The 19994-nt window shown below is 67.4% G+C and overlaps 1 protein-coding gene across 15 annotated transcripts in view; it reads right to left on the bottom strand.

The window, feature by feature from the left end:
- LOC134154132 (E3 ubiquitin-protein ligase synoviolin-like) overlaps positions 1-19994 on the bottom strand; it is a 26240-nt gene extending 6246 nt beyond the window's left edge. Inside the window, exons 1-25 of one of the 15 annotated variants that reach the window (XM_062600818.1) lie at positions 19928-19994; positions 17770-17954; positions 16991-17083; positions 16691-16843; positions 16490-16538; positions 15565-15668; positions 15325-15451; positions 14987-15086; positions 14794-14859; positions 14203-14319; positions 13789-13949; positions 13451-13588; positions 13237-13353; positions 12899-13085; positions 12456-12613; positions 5079-5413; positions 3133-3258; positions 2802-2934; positions 2519-2637; positions 2215-2382; positions 1743-1932; positions 1523-1627; positions 1241-1405; positions 791-837; positions 525-651 (exon numbers count right to left, since the gene is read on the bottom strand). In XM_062600818.1, coding sequence (XP_062456802.1) covers positions 525-651; positions 791-837; positions 1241-1405; positions 1523-1627; positions 1743-1932; positions 2215-2382; positions 2519-2637; positions 2802-2934; positions 3133-3258; positions 5079-5413; positions 12456-12613; positions 12899-13085; positions 13237-13353; positions 13451-13588; positions 13789-13949; positions 14203-14319; positions 14794-14859; positions 14987-15086; positions 15325-15451; positions 15565-15668; positions 16490-16538; positions 16691-16843; positions 16991-17083; positions 17770-17901 — 3217 coding nt within the window. In that variant the 5' untranslated portion in view covers positions 17902-17954; positions 19928-19994. The other 14 variants (XM_062600814.1, XM_062600815.1, XM_062600820.1 and 11 more) reach the window with 14 other exon arrangements.

Genomic DNA, 19994 nt, shown 5'->3' with positions numbered 1-19994 from the left:
GCACGGCGCGGTCCCGCGTCCCTGGCCCCTCTCGATGCCGCGGGGTCGGAGCGAGCGATGAGTTTTGGGGCTGAACGCGGCGGTTCAGAGGGGTTTCCGTCACCGAGGCGGCCGGCGCCGCGCGTGTGCCCCGTCCCTTCCGTCCCCACCCGGGACGGGACCGAAGAACAGATTTTGGGGCTGAATAACGCGATCCAGGCACCGGCGCGCCCGTAGCTGCGGCGTTTCCGGCCGCCTCGGCGACAGCGTCACGCGCGTCCCCTCTCCCCGGCGAGGCCGGACGCGACCGGAGGAGGCGTTTTGGGGCAAAACGGAGCGGTTCAGGGAGCCGAAGCGAATCGGAAGACGCGTGAACGCGCAACGGCGACGCGCGCGGCCGCCGGCTCGACCCGTTTTTGGTTTGTTTTGTTTTTTTCGGAGGGACAAAACAACGCGTTTCGGACGCCGGCGCCTCGCGCAAACGCCCCATCCGAACGTTTCCGTCCCCGAACCGGCCCCGCTCGGGCTCGTTCCCTTCCCCTCACCTTGCTTCTCCTCGAAAGCCGCCCACAGGAGGTGGATATTGGGCTTCCGAGGCAGGTGGTAGCCGCAGGCTCGCTGGAAGACGCTCCTAGCCCCCGCCACGGTGTGGTTCTCCAGGTACCTGGTGTACTGCAGCGGCCGCCGCGAGAGGAGGAGGAGGAGGAGGAGGAGGAGGAGAGAGAAGAGGCCGAAGGGGACGCGTTAACACCCTCCCCGCCCGGCCGGGCGAGGACGTACGAAAGCGCTACGTCAGGTAGGGTGCACTCACGTTAAAAAGGGGGTTAACACACCTCTCTTCTGAATTTCCTGCACCCTCTTAGGCAGGGAGGTGCCACGGGCGGATAAAAAAGCAGCAACGGAATTTAAAAGAAGGGTGTTAGAATTGCGCTCCATAACACAGACGAAAATCAACCCCCGGAATCAATCGAAATTGGTGGCGGGGTGGGAAAAAAAAAAAAAAAAAAAAATAGAAAAACTAAAAAAGAAAAAAACCACACACGAACCCGATTTGGACGTCTCAGAGAGAGAGAAGCGAGAGAGGAGCAGGGAAACGGGGGCCGGATCCCTGCCGCCGGCGCCCTCGGGGGAGCCGGGCATCCGGCCCGCGGGAGCCTCCTCCGAGCCCCGATTTCGGGGTGAGGGGCTGAAAAGCAGCCGGAGGGGATCGTTGTAGGTGGGAGAGGGAAGGAAGTGGGGGGGGGGGCGGAAAAAGCCTCACCTTGACCCAAAACTCCTCGTAGAGGGCGCAGGCGATGACGCAGCGCTCGAAGAGGACGATGGTGCGCTCGTGCGACCCGGCGGCCATCTCGTAGTCCAGGTAGTCGCGCCAGTTTTTGAGCTGGGCTCGTTCCAGCGGCTTCACGTGGAAGTACGGCCTCTTGATCTGCGGAGGGACGGACGGACGGACGGGCGGGCAAGCGGGACGTGGCGCGGGGCGGAGGGGAGCGGGGGGGGGGGGGGGAGGGGAGACGGGCCGCGCGGCGGATCCGTTCGCGCTTACCCCTTCCTCGAAATTCCAGCGTTTGCTGACTTCCGCCTCGTTCTGGGTGTAAATCTGCTGCCGCATGGAGATCACCAGCTCGCGGATCTTCTGGTCTAAATCCTCCTTGGAAAAGGGGTGGGGGGGGGGGGGAAAAAAACGGCGAGAAGTTGGGAAAAACCGGCGGCGTTCCCAACCCCGCGGCGGCGGCGGCTCCTCGGCGGTGGCGGCGCTCGCCTACCTCGGCGTCGTCGCCGCCGTCCGGCTTCGTCTCCACGCCGGGAGGCAGGTCCTCTCCCGGCGGAGCCTCCGCCTCTTCCGGCTCCGGCGGTTTCGGCACCGTTTCGGTAGCCAGCTTGGATTGGACCCAGAGCAGTTCTTCGGGGGAGAGGATGTCCTTGGGGGGGTTCTGCATCACGTGTTCCTTGAACCTGCGGCACACGGCGGGGAAGCGTCGGGAAGAGCTCGGAGCGGCGCCCCCGGCGTTCCCGACACCGGGAGGTTTCGCCCCCACCCCGGGAAGGGATTTCGACGGGAAACGGCGACGATTTTGCCTCCCCGGGGAAGGTTTTCCCGCGGGGAACGGCGGCAGCGGTGATTCCGCCGCTCCGAGGGGGATTTTCCCGCCCGCTGCCAAGGCTCCAGATGCCCCGGGAAGGTGGGGGGGGTGGGGGGGGATTTTCCACGCTCCGGAGCCGCCGGCGGACACCTACTTTTCCCAGTGGTGGTTGTAGAGCTGGGTGGGCATGGAGAGCACCCGGTCGTAGATGCCGGTGATGGCCCGGAGGTCGCCCTGCTCCCGCTCCCACTCCACGTAGAGCTCCCAGAGCTTGTCGGAGCGGAAATCCATGCCGGCAGCCGCCACAGCCGACTCGAAAACGCTGCGGGGGAGCAAAGGGAGAGGTGGGGAGGGCGGCGCCTTCGTTTGCCGCCCCGCTAACGGGTTTCGCGCCGGGCGGGAGCGGTCCAGGTTTGTTTTTTTTTTTTTTTTTTCCCGGCTCCGTGGGGGTCACCTACCCGCGGATCTTCTGGATGGACTCGGGGAGGTTCATGTCCAGGGTGGACTGGAGGTAGGAGACGTAGTGGATCCACAGGTCCATGCTGAGGGGGATGGACTGCAGCCCGCGCTCGAACACCTGCGGCCGGAGAGCGCCGGGACGTCACGGAGACGCCTCGGAAAACGCTCGGCTCCGCGGCGAGGCGGGGACGGAAACGGCAGGCAAAACCCCTCCCCAAACGCCTCGGAGACGGAAACGGGAGGCGGAAAACGCTCCCCGCCGCCCCAGAACGCCTCGGCTACCTCGCTCCCTCACAAAGCAAGGCCAGGAATGGCGCAAAACGCCCCCAAACGCCTCGGGCTGTCCATCTCCCACGGCGGAGAGCGGGGACGGCAAACGGCACGTAACGCCCCGAAACGCCTCGGGCGCCTGGATCTGTCACGAAGCAGGGACAGGAAACGGGGAAGGGGAAAAACGGCCCGCAAAGGTCGGGGGCGCGGGAGAGAAACGGGCCGCGGCGACGCCTCCGGCGCCCCGGCTCGCGCCGGGAGGCAGCACCGAAACGCGCCCGCGCCGCCGCCGTCCTCCTCCTCCTCTTCCTCCTCCTCCGGCCCGGCCCGCCGCGGCACGCACCTCCTCGGTCTCCTTGGCGAAGTCGAAGCGGCGCTCCATGTCCGCGTACTTCTTCCAGTAGCCGTAGCAGTAGGGGTAGTGGGCGAAGAAGGCGTCGAAAGCCTTGCGGGCGGCGAAGATGTGGTTCTGCGAGGAGCGGAAAATAAAAGAGCCGGCTCCGTCGGGAATCGGGGGCGGAAACGGCCCCCGGCGCCCCCGAGACGCCCGGCTCCGTCGGGAATCGGGGGCGGAAACGGCCCCCGGCGCCCCCGAGACGCCCGGCTCCGTCGGGAATCGGGGGCGGAAACGGCCCCCGGCGCCCCCGAGACGCCCGGCTCCGTCGGGAATCGGGGGCGGAAACGGCCCCCGGCGCCCCCGAGACGCCCGGCTCCGTCGGGAATCGGGGGCGGAAACGGCCCCCGGCGCCCCCGAGACGCCCGGCTCCGTCGGGAATCGGGGGCGGAAACGGCCCCCGGCGCCCCCGAGACGCCCGGCTCCGTCGGGAATCGGGGGCGGGAAACGGCCCCCGGCGCCCCCGAGACGCCCGGCTCCGTCGGGAATCGGGGGCGGAAACGGCCCCCGGCGCCCCCGAGACGCCCGGCTCCGTCGGGAATCGGGGGCGGAAATGGCAGCTAACGCCCCCGAGACGCCCGGCTCCGTCGGGAATCGGGGGCGGAAACGGCCCCCGGCGCCCCCGAGACGCCCGGCTCCGTCGGGAATCGGGGGCGGAAACGGCCCGAGCGCCCCCGAGACGCCCGGCTCCGTCGGGAATCGGGGGCGGAAACGGCAGCTAATGCCCCCAAAACACCTGGCTCCGTCGGGAATTAAATCCCAGACGGGCTCGCAGCGCTCCGAAACGCCTCGAGCGCCCCCGAAACGCCCGGCTCCGTCGGGAATTAAACCCCAGACGGGCACGCAGCGCTCCGAAACGCCTCGAGCGCCCGGCTCCGTCGGGAATTAAACCCCAGACGGGCTCGCAGCGCTCCGAAACGCCCCGAGCGCCCGGCTCCGTCGGGAATTAAACCCCAGACGGGCACGCAGCGCTCCGAAACGCCTCGAGCGCCCGGCTCCGTCGGGAATTAAACCCCAGACGGGCACGCAGCGCTCCGAAACGCCTCGAGCGCCCGGCTCCGTCGGGAATTAAACCCCAGACGGGCACGCAGCGCTCCGAAACGCCTCGAGCGCCCGGCTCCGTCGGGAATTAAACCCCAGACGGGCACGCAGCGCTCTGAAACGCCTCGAGCGCCCGGCTCCGTCGGGAATTAAACCCCAGACGGGCACGCAGCGCTCCGAAACGCCTCGAGCGCCCGGCTCCGTCGGGAATTAAACCCCAGACGGGCACGCAGCGCTCCGAAACGCCTCAAGCGCCCGGCTCCGTCGGGAATTAAATCCCAAACGGGCTCGCAGCGCTCCGAAACGCCTCGAGCGCCCGGCTCCGTCGGGAATTAAACCCCAGACGGGCACGCAGCGCTCCGAAACGCCTCGAGCGCCCGGCTCCGTCGGGAATTAAATCCCAGACGGGCTCGCAGCGCTCCGAAACGCCTCGAGCGCCCGGCTCCGTCGGGAATTAAACCCCAGACGGGCTCGCAGCGCTCCGAAACGCCTCGAGCGCCCGGCTCCGTCGGGAATTAAACCCCAGACGGGCACGCAGCGCTCCGAAATGCCTCGAGTGCCCGGCTCCGTCGGGAATTAAACCCCAGACGGGCTCGCAGCGCTCCGAAACGCCTCGAGCGCCCGGCTCCGTCGGGAATTAAATCCCAGACGGGCTCGCAGCGCTCCGAAACGCCTCGAGCGCCCGGCTCCGTCGGGAATTAAACCCCAGACGGGCACGCAGCGCTCCGAAACGCCTCGAGCGCCCGGCTCCGTCGGGAATCGGGGCCGAAAACAGCGCGCGACGGCCCAAGCCGCTCGCTCGCCCGGCGCCGGCGCCGTTTTTTCCCGGCTCGCCGGGCCTCTTCCCCGCTCACCTCCTGCTCCACGTACTGCAGGAGCTCGGTCCAGGCGGTGAAGTCGTGGGGGTTGTCGCGAGCCGCCCGCCAGAAGCGCTCGAAGTCGGGCGGGTCGGAGGGGGCGGGCTCGGCGGGGGGCAGCGGCGGCGGCGGCTCGTGCTCCCGGGGGGCCGGCGGCTCGTCCTCGGGGGCGGCCGGCGGCTCGTCCTCGGGGCCGGGGGACGTCGCCCCGTTGCAGCCCCGCGGCGGCGGCAGCGGCGGCGGCGGCGACGACGGCGGCAGCGGCGGCAGGTCGGGGTCGGCGTCTCCCCCCGTCTCGGCGGGCGCCGGGGGCAGCGGTTCGGCCACGGGGGCTGCGAAAGGCGGCGGCGAGGGGGGGGGGGTTAATGAGCGCGTTGGGTTTAACGACCCCCCCCCCCCAGGGGTTAACGAGGGGACCCAGGTGTCCTGGCTGGGGGGGCTCTGAGGGTGCCCCACATCTCTTCGGGGTGCCCCACAGTCCTGGGGGGGTGCCCCACATGCCCTGGGGGGGCACTCTGGATCCCCAGGGGTGCCCCACATCTCTTGGGGGGGGCACTCTGGATCCCCAGGGGTGCCCCACAGCCCTGGGGGGTGCCCCACATCTCTTGGGGGGGGGCACTCTGGATCCCCAGGGGTGCCCCACAGCCCTGGGGGGTGCCCCACATCTCTTGGGGGGGGGGGCACTCTGGATCCCCAGGGGTGCCCCACAGCCCTGGGGGGTGCCCCACATCTCTTGGGGGGGGGGGGAACTCTGGATCCCCAGGGGTGCCCCACATTTCTTGGGGGTGCACTCTGGATCCCCAGGGGTGCCCCACAGCCCTGGGGGGGTGCCCCACATCTCTTGGGGGGGGGCACTCTGGATCCCCAGGGGTGCCCCACAGCCCTGGGGGGTGCCCCACATCTCTTGGGGGGGGGCACTCTGGATCCCCAGGGGTGCCCCACATCTCTTGGGGGGGGCACTCTGGATCCCCAGGGGTGCCCCACATCTCTTGGGGGGGGCACTCTGGATCCCCAGGGGTGCCCCACAGCCCTGGGGGGTGCCCCACATGCCCTGGGGGGGCACTCTGGATCCCCAGGGGTGCCCCACAGCCCTGGGGGGTGCCCCACATGCCCTGGGGGGGCACTCTGGATCCCCAGGGGTGCCCCACATCTCTTGGGGGGGGCACTCTGGATCCCCAGGGGTGCCCCACAGTCCTGGGGGGTGCCCCACATCTCTTGGGGGGGGCACTCTGGATCCCCAGGGGTGCCCCACAGCCCTGGGGGGTGCCCCACATCTCTTGGGGGGGGGTACTCTGGATCCCCAGGGGTGCCCCACATCTCTTGGGGGGGGCACTCTGGATCCCCAGGGGTGCCCCACAGTCCTGGGGGGTGCCCCACATCTCTTGGGGGGGGGCACTCTGGATCCCCAGGGGTGCCCCACATCTCTTGGGGGGGGGCACTCTGGATCCCCAGGGGTGCCCCACAGTTCTGGGGGGTGCCCCACATCTCTTGGGGGGGGGCACTCTGGATCCCCAGGGGTGCCCCATATCTCTTGGGGGGGGGCACTCTGGATCCCCAGGGGTGCCCCACAGTTCTGGGGGGTGCCCCACATCTCTTGGGGGGGGGCACTCTGGATCCCCAGGGGTGCCCCACATCTCTTGGGGGGGGGGCACTCTGGATCCCCAGGGGTGCCCCACAGTCCTGGGGGGTGCCCCACATCTCTTGGGGGGGGGCACTCTGGATCCCCAGGGGTGCCCCACATCTCTTGGGGGGGGGCACTCTGGATCCCCAGGGGTGCCCCACAGCCCTGGGGGGTGCCCCACATCTCTTGGGGGGGGCACTCTGGATCCCCAGGGGTGCCCCACATCTCTTGGGGGGGGGCACTCTGGATCCCCAGGGGTGCCCCACATCTCTTGGGGGGGGGCACTCTGGATCCCCAGGGGTGCCCCACAGCCCTGGGGGGTGCCCCACATCTCTTGGGGGGGGCACTCTGGATCCCCAGGGGTGCCCCACATCTCTTGGGGGGGGGCACTCTGGATCCCCAGGGGTGCCCCACATCTCTTGGGGGGTGCCCCACATCTCCTGGGGGGGCCCCCACAGCCCTGGGGGGGGACCACGTGCCCCATAGCTCCTCCCCCAATCCCAGTTTCTCCGTTTTCTCCTCCTCGCTCTGTATCTTAAACCCCCCGTAGCACCCCCAGCCCCGTCAGCGCCCCCCAAGCTGCCCCATAGCTCTGCCCTCAGCCCCCCAAGCTGCCCCATAGCTCTGCCCTCAGCCCTACCCGCCCCGCAGCTCCGCTCTCAGCCCCCCAACCTGCCCCACAGCTCCATCCTCTGCCCACTCTGCTCCCTAATCTGCCCCACAGCTCCACCCTCGCTCCAGCCTGCCCCCCAACCTGCCCCACAGCTCCAGCCCCACAGCTCCAGCCCTACCTACCCAACTCCATCCTCAGCCCAACCTGCCCCCCAATCTTCCCCCCAGCCCAATCTGCCCCCCCAAACTGCCCCACAGCTTCTTCCCACCCTACCTGCCCCACAGCTCCTCCCTCAGCCCAACCTGCCCCACACTTCTCCACTCAGACCCCCAACCTGCCCCCCAGCTCCTTCCCACCCTACCTGCCCCACAGCTCCCCACTCCGACCCCCAACCTGCCCCACAGCTCCTCCCCGCCATACCTGCCCCCCAACTCCACCTCCAGCCCAATCTGCCCCACAACCTGCCCCACAGCTCCATGCTCAGCCCAACCCACCCGACACTTCTCCACTCAGACCCCCAACCTGCCCCACAGCTCCTCCCTGCCCCCCAACTCCCCACTCAGACCCCCAACCTGCCCCACAGCTCCAGCCCCACAGCTCCAGCCCTACCTACCCAACTCCATCATTTGCCCAACCTGGCCCCCAATCTTCCCCCCAGCCCAATCCGCCCCCCAACCTGCCCCACAGCTCCTCCCTCAGCCCAGCCTGCCCCACACTTCTCCACTCAGATCCCCAGCCTGCCCCCCAACTCCACCCCCAGCCCAATCTGCCCCACACTTCTCCACTCAGACCCCCAGCCCAGTCTGCCCCACAACCTGCCCCACACTTCTCCACTCAGACCCCCAGCCTGCCCCCCAACTCCACCCCCAGCCCAATCTGCCCCACAACCTGCCCCACACTTCTCCACTCAGACCCCCAGCCTGCCCCCCAACTCCACCCCCAGCCCAGTCTGCCCCACAACCTGCCCCACACTTCTCCACTCAGACCCCCAGCCTGCCCCCCAACTCCACCCCCAGCCCAATCTGCCCCACACTTCTCCACTCAGACCCCCAGCCCAGTCTGCCCCACAACCTGCCCCACACTTCTCCACTCAGACCCCCAGCCTGCCCCCCAACTCCACCCCCAGCCCAATCTGCCCCACAACCTGCCCCACACTTCTCCACTCAGACCCCCAGCCTGCCCCCCAACTCCACCCCCAGCCCAGTCTGCCCCACAACCTGCCCCACAGCTCCATCCTCTGCCCTACCTGCCCCCCCCCGCGCGGCCTGCCCCACGGCCTGCCCCCCGCCGCCCCACGGGCGCTCACCGGGGGGGTCGGTGCCGCCGTCCCCCGCCAGGCCCCAGCGCCCCGTCGGCCCCGCCGCGGCCCGGGCTCGCCGGCGCCTCCGGCCCCTCCGCCGCCATCTTGTCGCGCGGCCCCACGCAGCCGCCGCGCACGCGCCGCGCCGCCGGGACCCGGATGAGCCGCCAGCGAGCGCCGGAGGACCGGCGGGCTAGAGCGGCCAGAAAGAGACTTCCGGCTTTCCTCGCCGCGGCTCGGTGGTCGAAAGGCGCCAGGAGCATAGAGACAGGCTCGGGGACGGGAAACCAGAGCGGTCAGGAGGCTCCTTAGGAACCATAGAGTCACGCGGAGGGGGAGCCGCTACCAGCAAAGCCTCTTCGCCAACCATAGAGCACTGGAGGAAAAGGAGACTAGAGCGGTCAAGCGGCTCCCTGACAACCACAGAGACAAGCGGGGAGAACGGCTACCACGGGGCAACCATAGAGATGAGCGAGCAGCGGGGAGACAACAGCCGCCATCTGGCTTTTTTTCAGGCACCATAGAGACGCTGGGGAAAGAGGCACCAGAGCGGCCACAGCGCCTTGACAACCATAGATGCTTTGGGAGGGGTGGGAAGGGGCCAGGAGAGGCACTTTGCACCTTAAAAACCATAGAGACGCTTGGGGAAGAGAGACCAGAGGCACCAAGGGGCTCCTCAGCCCCCCCCCCCCCCCGTGACACCTGGGCCAAGGGAAGAGCCTGGAGGACCAAGGCCTGGAGGACAACAGAGGCCGGGGACAGGCCCGCGCGGGGTCGCTACCCCCCCCCCCAACCCGCGCACAAAAGCCGAGCGCCAAGCTTTAATGCAATCTTTATTTCGCTGTATATACAATTAAGCTATTAAAAATTTGTACATTATTTACAAATTAAATAATTACCCAACCCCTCCAACGTGAACTCTGCCGCGCGCAAAGAAAACGGGGGAGAAGGGAAGGAGAGAAATGTAAAGGAAGCGGCGGAGGCAGGGCCGGGCCAGACTCGTCCTTAGCGAGTTGCTTCTTCGCTTTCCTCCCTCCCCTGCCCCCGGATTAAATCAACTCCTAAAGGAAGGAAAAGCCCAAGGAAGCCGGGGACGCGCCCCCGCGGCCTCCGTTTCTCCCAAAGCCCAACGTCAAACGGAACCATCCGAACGTTCTCCTGCTTTTCCACTCAAAAAGATTTAAAAACAAACAAACAAAAAAAAACAACAACAAAAAAAAAACAAAATCAAAACCCAGCCCCAGGCGGGGCGCTCCGCGGCAGGCGCTCGGATCGACTCCGCCCCGAGCCCGGGAAGCGGGAGACCCCGGGCGCCTCCTCGACGCTCGAGTTCCCCAAAAACCACCGCTTTTGTTATTGCCGAGTTGCTCAGAACACGCTATTTTTCGGTAACGAGCTCCTCCCCCCCCCCCCCACCACCCCCCAAAATTAACCCGGAGAAGAGGACGCCGCTCCGGGAGACCTGGCGAGAACGGCAGGAAAAGGATGGCGAAAAGGTGCCGGCGAAACGCTCTCCGTTCCCCTCCTCCCCGGCCCGGCGCTTCGCCGCGCCCTGGAGCCTCCGGCACGGTTACGGACGCGGGGGGGGGGGGGGGGGGCAAAGCCAAATTATCCCGCTTCGGGCTCGCCGCCCGGGAATCCGGGAAAGGGCAGGGGGAAGAGGTCCCCCGAGCTTCCCGCGCTGTCTCCGACTGTTTTCCCTGAGATATTTTGCTATTAGAAGCCGCTTCGGTTAAAAGAGAGGCACTGAAGAGTGATAACGTCCCTGGAAGGGAAGGCGGAAGGCGGCGCAGAGGGTCCGAGGGTCCCCGGGGCGGGGGGGTCGCGCGGAGGCCGGCGCTCCGTGCCGGCGCTCCGTCCCGCTACGCCGCGGCGGCTCCGGGCCGCTCCCCACCCCTGCCTCGGGCGGGAATTAGGCAGTCGGGGAGCCGAGAGTTAACAGGAAATGAGACTCAAAGCCGCCTCGCGGCGCCGTCAGCCGCGGGACGTCCGAACGGCTCCCCGAGGCCGGCAGGGAGGCGGCGCGAGCCCGGCTGCTCCCTCGGGAATCGCGCAGAGGGATAAAGGGAGAGGATCAAACCCGAGAATCGGAGAGTTTATTAAAATCTCCGTGCGGGACGCCGAAGCCTCTCCCCGCCTCGGGACGCGCCGGAGCGGCTCCCCGGCGCGGCTCCCCGCAGCCGAGGCCGTTCCTAGGAGAGATCCGCTAATACTGTCGATCGGCAAGAGAGCGTCCGCCCGGAACGAGCCCTTCCGGAAAAGGGAGGGCGTTAAAGCGAGCAACACGGAGCGGAGGCGAAGGAAAACCCCCCGCCGGAGCTCGCCAGGCCGGAGCCGAAGCGGCTTTTCGCCTCCCGCCTTCCCGAAACGCTGCTAAAACGAAGCGGGAAGAGAGCGAACGGGAACGAGCCCCGAGCGGGAACCGGAGCCGCCGGCGCCTTACGGGGACGTCGCGGCCGAGGGCGGAGAAGCTCCGGCCGCGTTTCTGCTCCCGGAGACGTGGGGATTCGTCCTCAGCCCGTCCCAAAGCGCTCGGAGAAGAACTCGGGTGAAAACCGGGAGCTTCCGAGCAATTTTCAAGCCTCTCCCTCGCTTTTATCGACTCCTCCGGCCTCCGAACCGGCCGCCCGGCGCGGAGGCGGCTCTTCGGAACGTCTTCCCGGCTGCCGTCGCGGAGGGCAGAGCCCGGGGACTCCACAGAGGTAGAGAGAAAACGGGATCCAAGCGGGAAAAGAACGGGCGGGAAAGAAGCTGCCGCCCGCCGGAGAGGAAAAGGCGGCCGCGGATGACGGACGCGTCCTCCGACGAGGAGCTGGCGGCTCCGGAAGAGGAGCCGGCGGGCGGTGGACGAGGCCAGAGTCGCAGACAGGAAGGCGGGAACGGGTTTGCTTCCAGGCTGCGGTTTTCTTGGGGTTTTCAGTCGGAAACGGGGCAGAAAAAGGCAGGAAAAAGGAAAAAAAAAAAAAAAAAAAAAGAAGAGGCTGAATCCGGCTCCTCGGCCTTCGAGACGAGTCCGCTTCTCCGCACGCGAGGGCCCCTAACGCGGAGGGACAACGGGACCGGCTCCGCCGCTGTCCCTGCGCCTTCGTCTTCGGCGAGGGGGAAGAGGGAAAAAGAAGAGCAGCAAGGAGGGGGAAAAAAAAATAGAAACATCAAAGCCCCAAAAAACCGGTCACGGAGACAAGCCGTGGAGGAAGGGCGTCAGTGCGAAGAGGAAGGGGGCGATTCCAGTTTCTGGAGCCGGCGTCTCCGGAGCTCGGCGGCGTCGGGCTCCCCGAGCAGAGACGATTCTTCTCCTTCCTCCTCCGGGCCGGCGAGAGGCGCGAAGCCCTCGGCGCCCGCCAGCCCGGCCGCATCTGAGGGGACGAAGCGGAACCGCGCGCGTTTGAGGGGGGAAATCGCTTTGAATTTATACAAAAGCGGCTGCGCAAGGAGATAAACGTCCCGAAAGCGGGATAAGGCACCTCCAGCTTGGGAAAAAAAAAAAAGGAATCGTGCCTCCAGCGTGCCCTTAATAAATAAATCCCTGCCTAAAGGCTCAGATGTCTTAAAACGGGGTCCAGTCTCAGCGCCGGGGGACTGTCAGAGCCTCAGGGAGGCCGATTCTCCCTCCCTTTTCCTGCCTAAACCTCCGTGGGGGGCTCGCGTGCCTCGCTGGGTGTTCCCTCCCCCCCCACCCCCAATTTCTCCTCCCTACCCGCTCAAAAAAGCCGCAGAGCGGCTCGAATCAACCCGTCCCGTCCCACTCCCGAAGGACAACCGGGCTTTCGGACACCGGCTTTCCGGAGCGGTTGGATGCCGCAAGTTTCGGGGACAAACCGCCGCCCGGCGCTCACGCACCGTTGGAAGCCGTCGAGTCGGGCTCTGGGGCGGCGGCGGCAGCAGGCGCCGAGGCGGCGTCCGGCGCGCGGAGCGGGGTCGGCTCCGCGGCCGGGGCGTCCCGGCTCGAGGAGGAGGAGGCGGCGGCAGGGGGTTGGGGCGGAGCGGGGCGAGGAGACCTGGGTGAAAAATAAAAGGAAACGTCATCAAAAAAGAAAAAAAAAAAAAAAAACAGGAAGGAAATTAAAAACACCCCAAAATCAGGCGGCTCCTAACGCTTTACCGACCGCGTCCACCCTGCGGGACTCCTGCCGGCCCCAGATCTCTCCCCCATCCCACCTCCCGGCGGCGGGAACCCCACGGATTCCTCCCAGCCCGTCCCGGGAAGGGGGAAAGAGTTCGATCCCCGCGCAGAACATCGCCACGGCCGCGGGGTCGGGCCCGGGCGGCGCCGGCGGCGTTACCCGATGGTCGCCAGGACCGTCAGGTACTGGTTGATCTGCAGCATGGCGGCGTCCAGGAGCGTGTGGATGTTCTGCAGACACTGCAGCCTGGCTTCCAGGTTCTGCCGGTCGTGGCCCTCCATGGCCCGCAGCTCCTCCTCCGTCAGCCCCGCGAAGCCGGCCGGCGGCACCGGCATGGGAGGAAAACCTGGGAGAAGGGAAAACAACCCCAAGCGGGTGAGGGATCACGGGAGCCCCGCGGACATCGGCCTCCGGGGAGGAGGCAGCGGCGGCTTTTCCTCCCCGCGCCGGGATTAAGCGCCCCGAAACGCGGGGCGAGTTCCTCTTCCTCCGCTTACCGAACAGCGGCGGCCACGGCATTCCCATCCAGGGCGGCGGGAAGGGAAGCCCGGGCACCGTTCCCGCCGGAGCGGCTTCCGACGTCGCCGCGGCGTCCCCGGCCCTCGCGGCGCCGGCTGCGGGGAGAGGAGAGACGTGAGGGTGGAGGGAGACCGGGAACGTTTCCCTGGGGAACGGCATCCGGGCAGGGAGAGGGGAAAGCCGGCGGCTCACCTGAAGCCGCGCTCGAGGCGGCTCCGGCGTTTTCGGCGCCGTTGGCCGGCTGCACCCCGGGGACCGGAGGGAAGGGACCCACCGGCGGCCAGAAGGGAAACATCCCCGGAGGAAAAGGGGGCAGGATTCCTTGGGGAACTGCCGAGGGAGAAAAGAGAGTTAGAACTACGGGTTTCCTTAAAACGTCCTTCCGGAGCAGAGCTCGGGCATCCCAGATTGGCGGAGCGGGTCTCTCTGCTCGGGTCACCCCCAAAATCGCTAGCGTTTCACCAAAATTCCCCCCTCGGCGGAGCCCGGAGCTCCGGGGCGGGGAAACCGAGCCGCGTTTCGGCACTCACAGTTGGGCGGCTGGGGAACCTGCGGGGTCTGCGGCGGCGGCTGCTGGGCCGGTTCGGGCTGCTCGGGCGGCGCCGGCGGCTGCGCCGGGAGGGAAGCGCGTAGCACGTCCATGCGGCAGGTGGGACACGTCTGCTGGCGCTGGAACCACGACCGCAGGCAGCTGCCGGGGGGGGGGATACGGAAACCGCCGTCAGGAATTAATCCCGCGGCCGCTCTTCATCAGCAACCCGGAGCAAAAAGAAAAATCTTCCCTCCCCTCCGCGACCCCGCGTTAAATCCCCCTCCGCGCGGCCGGGAAGGAACCATCCGCCCCCCCTCTCCCCCCTTCAAACCGCCCTCCGACTCCGGAGAATCCCGGGAACCCCCTCCGGAAAAGCCCCGCCGGCGAGGAACGGCCTTCGGCCTCCTCCTACCTGGTGTGGAAAATGTGGTTGCAGGGCAAACGCTTGGCGCCCGTCACCATCTCCTCGCGGCAGATGATGCAGACGTTGTCCACGGCCTGCAGCTCCTCCGCGGTGGCGTCGGGGTAGCTGGAGGGGGAGACGGCGGAGCTTAGGGAGCGGCGTTACGCCGAAGGGAACTTCGCCGGGCTCCGGAAACCTCCGGAAAAATCCTTTCCTGCCGGACCGCCGGGGAGGACGCGGGAAGGCCGGCGGGATCCTGGGTCCTCCCTGCCAGCCGTGGGTCCAGCTAACCCCTTCGCTCGCCCCGCTGTCGCCCACCACCTTATTTTTTTTTGCCGAAATCAAGCCATTCGCAGCAGAGCCGCCGGCCGAACCTCCTCCCCGCAGCCGTCGCGGATCCTTCCAACCCGTCCCGGCTTTTCTGCTACCACCACCGTGGCTAAATTCGCCCCGGGGCGGCTCCCGAGCCGCAAGCAAAGCGCGGAGGAGAAGCCACGGCAGCCGAAACGAGCTCCGGGCCGGCTCCGCCGGAGACGGGGACGCGAGGGACGGCAGGGGAAGAGCCGCCAGGGCAAAGCCGACGCTCTCCCGGACACTCACAGCGTGTTCATGTTGCGAATGGCCCGGCGCGACATGATAGCGTCCGTCACCGCTTTCTTAAACTGCCTGGAACGAGACGGGAGCCGCCGGGGTTGAGCGCGTTCCCGGGAAACGGTCCTCGTTTCCCCCCGCCTCCGGCGGGGCCGAAGCCGGGTCTCCGAAGCCGAGCTCGGGTCTCCGAGGCCGAGCTCACCTCATCGCCAGGTACATGGGGCGGATGGCGAAGAGCGGGAAGGTGTGAACTTTGATCATGATGGTCATGAAGGCCATGTAGAGCAGGACTTTGATGAAGCCTAGGGGCAGAAAAAAAGGGGAAAAAATGAAATAAAGAAAGAAAAACGCTTCGGGTAGCCGTTCCCCCTCCCGCTCCGGCACGAGTCGAGCCCCATCCAAGGAGGCCGGAAGGCAGCTTGGAAAGGGGAGGATAAAAAGCGGCGCGGAAACGACTTTCCGAAGCCGTCGCTGAGCCGCCGGGAAGCGCCGAAGCCGTTCGGGGAGCGGGGAGAGGCCGGCAGGAGGGGGGCGACGCACCCGTGAAGAGCTCCGTGTAGAGCATGTAGACGGCTTTGCTGTCCCAGGGGTTCTCGTTCTGCAGGTCGACGGAGTGCAGCACGTACTTGATGAAGACGGTCAGCACCATGGTCAGGAGGATGGCGTACTGCGGGGCAGAGGCGGCGGGGTCGCGGCGGCCCGGCCTCCCGTTTCTTTCTTTTTTTAAAAAATTATTTTATTTTATTTTATTTTGCAGAGGGGGGAGGCTCCTCGCCCTACCTCGAAGCCGAACACGAGCTGGACCGAGGCTCCGCGCGTGAGGATGCTGTGGTAAGCGTGGCTGACGAAGAGGAAATCCAGAACGCCCAGGAGGAACATGAGCGCTGGGAAAGGGAAAGAAAAAGAAAATAAGAAAACGGGCGGAAAGGTCGCGAGACGGAGCACGAACCCGGCTGGGGGAAAACGGGACGCAGAGACCCCCCCCCCCCCCCCCGACTCCGAGCAAAAAAATAAAATAAAAGCTGCTCTGAACCATTCCCAGAACGATTCCCACCACCCAAACGACAGGGTTTGGGAGGCCGATCCGTGAGGAACGCCAGCTGGGAGCGGTTTACCAACGGCTCCGCGGCCGACGTCCCGGCTCGCTCGGTCGCAACGGCCCCGTCCCCGGGACGGTTCGTTCCCTTCCGCTCCGAGCCGCGTTTCCGGCGTCTGAAATCTCCCCTTACGGCTAAATCCCTCCCACGCACGCGCGCGATTCCTTCCGGGGATGTTTTGAACGCCTCTAAACTCCCTGCTCCGGAGGCGGGAATACGCTCGGCCGCGGCTCCGGCTATTTCCCCGCGGCTCCGAGGTGCCGTTTCTTTGCCTAGCTACAGCAAAGCTCGTTAAATCCCCTGCAACCCAACGCCGCTCAGCTCCCGGGAGCCGTCGCGCAGCTCCGAAAGCCTTGGCGAACCCGGGAAGAGGGGGAACTCTCCGGAGCGGCGAGGCCCCGGCACCGTTTCGATAAGGTTATCGCGTCCGAGCAGCGCCGCGCTCGGCTGCACGCGGCTTTTCTCCCCCTCGTTGCCTCTTCCCCGGCCTTATGCAAATGGCCCCTGCCGAAATTATCTTTCCTGAGCAGGTGCCGCTGCCGCCGGCCGCGAGCGGCGGAGCGGCCGAGGAGGCGAAGCTCCCGCGCCGCGAGGCCGGAGGTACTCACAGACGATGCGGAAGTGGAAGAGCCAGGAGATGTTCGGGCTCCGCTCCATCTGCGGGGAAAGGCGGACGCGGAGCTGAGATCCCCCCGCTCCGCTCGCTCCCCGGCGCCGCAGCCCGCCGGCGGGGTGGGGGGTAGGAGGGGGGGGAGCTCGGCCCTCCCCACCACGGGGCGAGCGCGTCTCCCGGCCGGCGAAGCGCTTACAAAGTCCACCCGGTCCTCGGCCAGCCAGTGGAAACACTTGAGGAAGAGGAGGAGGGTGAAGAGGGCCACGAAGCGGGGGCTGAAGTCGTCCCTGAAGACGGTGAAAGCCAGGCAGGTCTCGGTGACGGCGTACCACGACCGCTCGAGCAGGTGCTGCGGGGGCGAGCAGAGGCAGAGCGGGGCAGCTCGCCGGGCCACCCGCCCGCCCGCCGAGCCGCGAGCCCGAGGGCGAATCCGAGGCCTCTCCAGCTCGGCAAAAGCTTTAAACCTCTCCGCCGCCGCCGCCTCCCTCGCGCTCACCTCCATTTCGGCCGCTCGCAGCTGCCCGAAAAACACCTTGCCCATAAATTTGCCCAGAAGAAAAACCAGCACGAAAGCCTGGATGTAGAGAACCTGCAGGGGAGGAGGGAAAGAAAATAATCGGAGAAAGGAAAAAGCGGAGCCGGCCCGTTCGCTGCCGGAAGAAAAGAAAAAAGCCGAGGGGAAAAAAAAAGCTGCGTTTGGGGCCCGGGGCGTAATTCGGAAGAGGCAGCTGGGTACCGGCTCCGGCGCCCGCGGCGCAGGCGCTCGCCCGCCGCTTCGCCCCCGAGGGTCGCCGTTTTTGGCAAACGCGGCGGAGCGGAAAGATTTGTTTCGGTCACCGGCCCGCGGGGAGGCGGAAAGCAGAAGTGAGGGCGAGCGAAAGCCTCCGGGCGACGCTTCGGGGCCCGGCGTGACTCATCCCGGCACCGCGAAGCAACCCGGCGAGGCGGCTCCGAGGTTCGGTTCCCCGCGGCCGACGGAGGCACCGGCCTCGAAAAGCAGCCGGAGCCGTTAAAACTAATCACCCCCCCCAAACAAAAAAAAAAAAAAAGGGGGGAGGAGGTTCAAGGCTGTTGGAGAAAATTCCACCCTCCCGCCCCGGGGCCAAAGGCCGCGACGGAGCTCCGGCACGGGCGGGAGGAGGTCGAGCCGCGGACGCTTCGGCCGCCCGATCCGAGCGGGAGAGGAGACAGAAAGCGGGGACGGGGAGGGGGGAAAATAACCCCCCCCCCCCCCCCGCAGCAGGCGAAGGGGGAGCCGCTCGTGCCCGTACTCACGGCCATGCTGGGGCTGGATTTGGTGAGATAAACCACGGTGGGGTAGAACTGGTGCTTCAGATAGTAGGCGTGGGCCACGACGGCCGTCGTCAGCGCCAGGCTCGAGGCCATCATCACCGCCGTGCGGAACATCTCCGCCCCCGGCCCCGGCCCCGGCGAGCTGCGCGAGGAAGGCGGCGCGGCGGCTTTGAGCGCAAAACACGAGGAGAAAGGGCAAAAAATAAATAAATAAATAAATAAATAAAACAAGCCAAACAAACAAAACCACCCCCCAAACCGCCCTCACCTCCCCACTCAACGCAGCCCGGCGGAAAAGGCTTCCCAGCGACGCGGCGCAAGGTCGGGGCTCTGAAACGGCCGGCGTTAACGCGTCCGGCTCCGCCGCGGTCTCGGCCGGCTTTAATCCGGCAAATCCCCTCGGCCGAGCCTCGCGAAATCTCCCGATGCGCCTCGCCGAGCCGCCGGCTCCCGGGGCCGGAGAGCGGAGCGGGTCGGCGGCTGGCGGAGCCGAGGGAGGCTCCTCCAAACGCTCGGGCGGTTTTTATCCTGCTCCGTCGGGCAGGACGGAGCCGGACGGGAAAACGCCGCCCCGAAACCACCGGCGCTGTCCGACTACAGCTGCTTTTTCCCCCCCCTTCCCTATTCGCAACCAGTTCCCGAGGGCTCCCAAAAAAAATCCTGTCGGAAGCCAGCGACGCGGAGCCGGGGGTCGAGGCGTCGCCACCCCGGACGCTCTTCCCCGTGTCTGTCGGGAAAGAGCTCCGACCGCGAGCGAAACCGCTCCGAGCCGTCGCCCGGCGCGCGACGGAAGGAGCTTTTCGCCCGCAGCTCGGCTCCCGTCGGAGCCTCCTTCTCCCAAAAGGATTTCGGCAAGGACGCCCGGCTATTAAATCCCGTTCGGCGCCGGCCCTGCCCTGAATACGGCAGCGGAGCAGAGCCGGAGGGAGGTCGAACGCCGGAGGCCGAGCGACGCCCGCGGCCGCTGCTTTCGGGGCGCAAAAGGGCTCCGAGCGCTCAGCTCGGCTTACGGCGTTCGAGGCCGAACGTCCCCGGACCGAGACCCGGAGCCGAGGCCGTTTCCGCCCCCCAAACCCTCGTCCCCTCCTTCGGGGGGGCTTCCCGCCGTCCCAGACGCCGGGCTGCCGGAGAGCCGCGATCCCGCGTTGCCGCCTCGTCGCTTGCTGGCCCCCCCCCCACTTATCGCAGCGGCCCCCGCGGTTCCTGTCGCTTCTGCTGCCCCCCAAACACCCTCGATTGCCTCGGTTCCCCCTCTTGGACCTGTCAACCCCCCCCCTTCATGGTCCCTGTCCCCCCCCGGCAACCCCCAAGTCATGTTTCCTGTCCTCCTCAGTGCCCCCCGCATCTTTCCCCATGTCTGTCGACCCCCCCGAGCGCCCTCCATGTGCCCCCCGAGTCCACCGCCCCCGAGCACCCTCCACGTCCCTCCCCCACGTCCACTACCCCACCGAACACACTCCACGTCCACCACCCCCCCGAGCACCCTCCACGTCCCCCCCCAAGTCCCCCGCCACCCCCGAGCGCCCTCCACGTCCCTCCCCCACGTCCACCGCCCCCCCGAGCGCCCCCCACGTCCCTCCCCGCGTCCACCACTCACCCCCGAGCGCCCCCTCCTAACAGCTCCTATCCCCCAAGTGCCCCCCCCCCGCTCCCCTCACACCCCTCCTCACATCTGCCCCCCCCCCCGGCGCCCCTCACATCGCCCCTAACGCCCCCTGCCCACCTAAGGGCCCCCCAGGTTCTTCTCGACGCCCTCCACACCCCCCTACGTCACCTCCCCCCAGCTGCCCCCCCACCCCCTCTTGATGCTCTCCGCCTCCCTACGTGCCCCCCTCACGCCCGCTGCCCCCTCCAGTGCCTCCTCTCACGCTTTCTACCCCCTTCGCTGCCACCCAGCTCCCTTCTCCTGCTCCTCAGCCCCCCCCTCAAGCGCCCCCCCCAGGACATCGCCTGTTCCCCCCCACCCGACCCGTCTCTCCCTCACATCCTCCGACCCCCCCCAATAACGTCACTCACTTCCCCCCCACCTCTCCGCACGCCCGCGGCCCCTCGCACAAGCCCCAGCCCCTGTCAGGCTTCGGCTTCGGCTTCGGCTTCGGCTTCGGCCTCCTCCGCCCCCCCCGCCCCGGGCCGCACTTACGCGGATCGGGCCCCGCCGCTGCGCCCACCACCTCAGGCCGCTCCCCCGCCCTCGCCGGAAGTCCCTC

Source organism: Rhea pennata (genome assembly GCF_028389875.1).
Source record: "Rhea pennata isolate bPtePen1 chromosome 35 unlocalized genomic scaffold, bPtePen1.pri SUPER_35_unloc_3, whole genome shotgun sequence".
NCBI lineage: Eukaryota > Metazoa > Chordata > Aves > Rheiformes > Rheidae > Rhea > Rhea pennata.
Note: the sequence above shows the minus strand (reverse complement) of the source record. Positions and strands in the feature narration are given on the sequence as shown.